The sequence below is a fragment of the Pteropus alecto genome, unplaced genomic scaffold (genome assembly GCF_000325575.1).
Source record: "Pteropus alecto unplaced genomic scaffold, ASM32557v1 scaffold40, whole genome shotgun sequence".
NCBI lineage: Eukaryota > Metazoa > Chordata > Mammalia > Chiroptera > Pteropodidae > Pteropus > Pteropus alecto.
In genome coordinates this window covers 17,799,580-17,805,926 of record NW_006431919.1, presented here as the reverse complement: position 1 = coordinate 17,805,926, position 6,347 = coordinate 17,799,580, and the positions used below count along the sequence as shown (strand labels likewise).

At 53.8% G+C, this 6,347-nt stretch overlaps 1 protein-coding gene across 6 annotated transcripts in view; it reads right to left on the bottom strand.

Annotated features, from left to right (window-relative positions):
- Nucleotides 1–6,347, bottom strand: part of ERGIC1 (endoplasmic reticulum-golgi intermediate compartment 1) — an 82,541-nt gene that overhangs the window by 13,475 nt on the left and 62,719 nt on the right. For all 6 annotated transcript variants that reach the window (XM_025043094.1, XM_015585323.1, XM_015585322.1 and 3 more), the window contains exons 6-7: nt 5,591–5,695; nt 3,196–3,256 (exon numbers count right to left, since the gene is read on the bottom strand). In XM_025043094.1, the coding sequence (XP_024898862.1) occupies nt 3,196–3,256; nt 5,591–5,695 (166 nt within the window). The remainder of the gene's footprint in view (nt 1–3,195; nt 3,257–5,590; nt 5,696–6,347) is intronic.

The following is a 6,347-nucleotide window of genomic DNA, read 5'->3' as shown; positions in this document are numbered from 1 at the left end:
TCCTGCTGACGGTCTCACTAAGGAAAGGACAGTGCTTCCTGAACTGTCTCGAGACCTAACTCCTCCGAAAAACGTGGAAAAGCCCTGCAGCCTTGGGGTTAAGGCTGCGAAGACCCCGACACCGTCTGCTCGAGCCCACAGTGGCCCGTGGATGGCAGGAGCGCCAGCCACCCAGGATTTTAGAGGCAGGCACCTTGGCCTCGCCCCCGGGGGTTCCCGCTTTGTGGGCCGGAGATGGGGCTCAGAATCCACATGATAAACCAGGAGCCCAAGACCACACTTGAAATACGGTGCTCCAAGTGCCCATTGCTCCGGGTTGAAAACCTGAAGTACGAAACTCACACCTGCCATAGTTTATTGAACGGAATGGAGGTTACCGGAGGGGAAGGGGGCTGGAGAGAGGACAGAAAGGGTCAAGTATATGGTGACCGGAGGAGACCAGACTTTGGGTGGTGAGCACTCGATGGAGTACACAGATGTTGTATTATAAAGCTATACGCCTGAAATTTACATAATGTTAACTGATGTCACCCCAATAAATTTAATTTAAAAAATAGCTCTGTTAAAATCTGTACAAAAACCAGATGACCATAAAGAAAAATCACTCATAAATCCACCATCCACAGAAAAGCGTGGACTGACTTTCTTATGTATAAACTGCCAGATCTATATTTACATATATATTTATGTTTTCCTAAAATTGGATCATACTGAACCTTTTTCTAAGAGCCGAACACCACAGGTGCCATTTCAGGTCCAAGACACAGAATGTAAGCTCCAGAGTGTCAGTTTCACACCCTGACAAATCCCCTAGCACAGGGACTGGCACTTAGTAGATGCTCAATGAATGCTTGCTGCCTGGAAGCCAGCGAGGTTCTGACACGTCACAGAGGGTGGCAGCCTGCGTCCCATGGTGTGGCCACGTACAGTGCACTCAACCAAGCCCCCTGGCTAGATGCAGACACTTCCTGATTTTCACTCTTATAAACAATGATCTAATGGACATCAATTTTCCTAAATCTTTGTACGCTCTCTTAATTATTTCCTTAGCTTACTTGGTTATGAGTAGAAGTGATGACTCAAATGTAATGACCATTTTAAGGCCTTTGACCCAATTTGCCAAAGTCCGCTAGAGACGCTGCACCTAACACACCCACATGGATTCCTTGTTAGCAGACCTTCCTAGGGGCTGCCGGCTCCCTCTTGCCCTTCAGACATCTTATTACGGAAAAACGCAAACGTATAAAAACTAGGGGATCGTATCCCCGATCCCCATGTATCCGTTCCCCAGAATCACCAAAGAACAATGGCCAGCTTTGCTTCATCTCTACCCATTGCTCCTCCTCCCGCATTTTATTCTGAAGCTAATCCCAGACATCGCATCAATTCATCCACAAATAGCTTAGTTTTGTCTCCCTAAAAGATAAGAACTCCTTAAAAAACAAAACAAAACCAAAAAACCGCCACCACAATGCAGTCGTCACAGCTCAGATATCAACAAATTAGTCCTTGGTATCTTCAAAGAGAGTGGTCTGTGCTAGGAGAAAAATAGGTTTGTTACTAGGAGTGGGGGTTACTTTAGATAGATAAAGTGGTCAGAGAGGGCCTCTCTGAGGGGGTGGCATTTGAGCTGAGATCTGAAGGACAAGCAGCAGCCCCCATGGGAAGACCTGGGAACATATTGACCTCAAAGGCAAAGGCCCAGCAGGGCGCAGGGGGAGGGCTGAGTCTGAGAGCCAGCCCTACCTACTCCTGGCTGCCTGCTGCCTGATTTAATGCATTTTTTCTTTCCACGAAGCCAGCTTGAGATGGCTTTCATCACCAGTCCCAGAGCAGGCAAGGTTTTCTGCCCACACATTCTATCAGCTGGCACACTCTGGGGCCTTCCTTGCTTGATCCTCTTCCCACATCAGGCAGCCGAGGGGTCCATGCTGACTGCAAGCATGTGTGGATCGCCACCTTGGGACGACAGGCTGCCCTTACACAGAACCGTGAGGAGGAGGAGCCCACCATCCAGAGTCACCTCCATTATAATCGGACATTTGCATGAATACACGGGGTCCTGTTGCACACCCAGACGTGGCTAGAGGGGGCATGAATGGGCACAGACCCTGCTGAGACACCACCGGGTAACGGAAAGCAAACGGCATCGACATCACAGGCCTTACCGTGATGGTGAAAAACAAGAAAGAACAGACATTATCCATGAAAAGACGATGCCTGAATACAGCATGGCAGAGCTGTCACGTGCCTCCAACCACTGGAAAAATTGGGCACAAACTGTGGCTACGTCATGAGGCCAAGCACAAAACTCAAACGGTAAACTGTTATCTATACAGTGAAAAAATGACTTCTGAAAAAATGACAGACAAATGAGAAACCCGATTTGCTGGGGGGCGGGGGAGGGGCGGTGGCAGGTCATGGAGAGACGTACTCTTCTGCTTGGATTTCTGGCTATTGGAGAGCAGAATGTATTTTAAGAAGTGACAAGAAAAGCCTTCTGGATGAGAAAGGTGAGCTCAGGTGGGGAGATTAAAAAAGGTAACCGGTCCTTGCAGGATCCAGGGCCGGGTCTGCTTGAGCAGACAGGCCTCCCAGGCCCACTCTGTGCACACGTCCGAAGGCCCTGAGTGTGCGTGCACTCCCGCGAGGAGGTGTGTGCGATTTTCTGCCGGCGTGCTCTGAGGTGCCTGGAGGCTCAGTGGGGAGATGGCTCAGGGAGGGGGCATTCGTGGGTGTGAGGGGCTCAAGCAAGAAGACGGGACGGGGTAGGGGAGGTGGCCCAGGTCACCAGACCTGATCAAGCCACCTGCAGACTTGTTCTCACGGTGCCACGTGATCGAGGATGAATTCTGACTCTGCCATCCCTCCCTGTGGGACCTTAGGTGATTAGCTCCGCTAAGAACAATTATGTGACAGTCATGATAACAGGAATGATGATCATAGCAGGTATTCACTGAGCACGTATGGTACGCCTGGAGCTGCCTCATACTTTCCCTGCAGACAAGCCGCTTTTCTTCCCTTCTCTGTTATATGGGGACAATTCCAGCCTCTTCACAAGCCCGCTGTGGGCCAGAAGCACTGACAGCTTGGCTTACAGTGAGTGCTCGTACATGTCCCTTCCCCTCCCCCACTCCCCTTCTGCTGCCCGGGGGGAGCCCACCACCAGAGGCTCTCCCCAGCTGAGGTACGTACGATTGGAGGTGAGCCTGTCTGCTCCCCCGAGAGCGTTGAAAGCTCCATGGACGTTCCGGACCTGTGGAGAAGCACAGTGAGGGCACTGACCTTAGGATGCCACCGCCTCCAGATCTGGCTGCGAGGGGACAGCCAGGTGCAACCCACGTAAAATGGAGGTCCATTAGGGTCTGTCTTGTAGACAAGTTGTGGGGGGCAAGATACAGACACAGCACAGGCTTGGCGCGTGGTAGGCACCAACTTCCCACCTTGGGCAACTACTACGTGCCACTCTGCCCCGGGAGACACATTTGATGTCCCTGATGATGTACCATTTGGCCCATTTTCCAGAAGAGCATTAGGTTTGGAGAAGCATGGACACTCGTCCAGCATTCCACACTCATGAACGGCTGAGCCAAACTAAATCCAGGTGTCTGTCTGACCCCGAGCCTGGTCTTTTTCCATTAAGCCACAAAGAAGACTTAAGCAAAGGCAGATCTGGGGCTCGGCACGGTCCTCCTGAGACGTCCACAGCTCTCTGAAAGGGGACCCAGGGTGGCTGGCCTCCCACCCTGTCTGCTGCAGAGAACACATGACAGTTATAAAGAGACCGCTCCTCACAGAAGCTGGCCTGGATGTGACCGCTGGCAGAGGCTGCTGAAGGCCACACCCCATCTCTTCTCTGAGGGTGATGGGAAACCAGGTCAGCCTCAAGGAAAATCTAAAGCAGGATACGGCACACCAGATACACTGCTGAGCTAGACACCCGGGCTGCTGAGCTAGACACCCGGGAGAACTTCCTGGAGGAAGTGACATTGACATCAAGATCTGCAGGAAAACGGGAAGCTAATCAGGCAAGCGATATGCAAACGCATGAGCCTGGAGACTAAGGAACAGACAGAGGCCCGTGTGGCCTCAGAAAGGAGCTGGGGGTGAGGAGTGGGAAGGAGGGAGGTGGCCCGTGTGGCCTCAGAAAGGAGGTGGGGGTGAGGAGTGGGAAGGAGGGAGGTCAGGGAGGTAGATGGGGACCGACTTCAGGAACAGTGGCAGCCTGGGTGACCTGACCCCTTATCTTGGCCTCAGGTGGCGGATGTTGATCGAGCACTTACCAGAACCGCACGCTCTCAACAAGCCCAAAGGGAAAGAAAGTTTGTCCATCGCTGCCTTGGGATTGACCATCTAAAGACTTGGTTTCCAACCCAAGAGGACCCATCTTGGGCAACTACTATGTGCCACTCTGTCCTAGAATGTTCCCTCCCATCATGTCACGGCTTTATCTCACATTCATTTGTGTGACTGACTGTCTGATTAACTTCTGTCTTCCCTTCTAGATGGTGAATTCCACACGGGTGGGAACCATACACGTCCTCGCCAATGTGTACACAAGGCCTGGCACACAGTAGGTGCTCAACGAATACTTGGTGCATGGATGGATGGATAATGGATGGGTAGATGGACCCTCGGCTAAGTTTTTTACATTGAAAGGAAAATCCTATTTCTACCCGAAGAACAACAAAGCAGAAGGCTGTTACCGTCTTCTTACTGGGTTGGCTCGGTGCTTGCTGCAAGGCCAGGGCTTGTTCTGTCAGTGGTACACAGCAGGGCGAGACTGCTCCCAGTCCCTCCCCAGGCCATGCTCCCCTCTTCTCCCCGCCACCTGCCTCCGTCCGGGCCCCGTCTCCCCTGGCTGCAGCTCTCCGCTCACCTGCCGGTTACGTCCCCCTCTGAGGCCTGATCCCCTTTGGCTAATAGTGAGTGAGAGCATCTACTTCATCGTGGCGAGGGGTGGAGAGGTCAGAGGATGTCGAAGGTCCCCTGCCTGCCCTTGACACAGATCGGGTGGTCAGTGTTTGGTGCCTTTGTGTTGCTGGCATGACAGGAAATCGTTGGGCTGGGCCTGCTAGAGGGGGCCCTTTCTATCATGATAATGGCAAGGACTCTCAGGATACTTCATTCACAGTGCTACCCCTATTTAGTGCACGTGGGCGCTGAGCAGTAAGGCCGAGGGGGCCGTGGAGAGAGTGGGCTGGACTGTGGAGTTGGACAGATCTGCTGGGGGACCCTGGACGAGGGGCTTCTCTGGGCCCAGCTCCACGTCTGAAAATGCAGGGCCCCCTCTCATCTCATAAGGCTGCAAAAATGACATAGAGAAACCACTGACGCTTAGTCCTTGCTCATGAAAAGCAAGTCCCTTTCCCCAGGCCCCAGGTCTCAACCCCAGGTTCCGAGGTCAGAGCGCAGCTGATGAAATGGTAGCTTCCTTCAGAAGTAATAACACAGAGGGTCGTGTGATGGAGCAGAGGCTCAAAGCGGGTGACTCCCTCTGGAGGGCATCCCTCTGTGCCAGGGGAAGACAGAAGACACAGCCCTTGTATGTCCACCCCCAGCCATGCCGCCCTGAGCGGGCCCCACTCACCTGTAGTGTGTCCCCAAAGGAGAGCTTGTGGATGACATGGGTCATGTCTGGGTTCTGTGGCTGGGCCGTGGCACTGTGTGTGGACACGTGGAAGTTGCCTGGGACCTGGGAAGAGAAGCAAATCCCAGGAGTTTGGTGGGCCGCCCCAGAGGGTGGGGCGCAAGGCTTCACCCTGGAGTCAGACGGATCAGGATTTGGACCCCAGCTTGGCCCCAGCCACCGGACTTTGGAGCAGCCATTGCCCCTCTCTGCACCCCAGGCTCTTCATCTGTAGCACGGGGCGCAGACAGTAGCTTCCCGAGGGGGGTGCAGGGGCTCTGGAGGGGGAGCATGCACGTAAAGAGCCCAGCTCGGTGCTTGCTGCAAGGCCAGGGCTCGAAACGGCAGCTGCCCACCATCAACCTGCTGGCTCTTGTCCCCACGGTGGGTTGGGGGATGACCTTTAGGCCTACAGGCCAACAGAGCTTCCTCGAACTCCAAATCAACACTGTCAGCCATCAGAAGGAGCGTGGCTTACGGCCTGGCCGTGGTCCATCAGAGTCTGCCTACTTTGTAGGGACGTCTGTTTTAAACACACAGTTGTGGACTGCTCACGGGAATATTCCTGTCTTCGCTGAGACCCGACGCGGGGGTTCCTGGCCGACAGAACGTCACCCAGCCTCAGCGAGCTCACAGTCGAGTGAGGTACAATGGTGGGCCCTGGGCCACGGGGGTTCGGACGAGGGGGGAACCCACTGGGTGGGGGGCGCAGGAATGA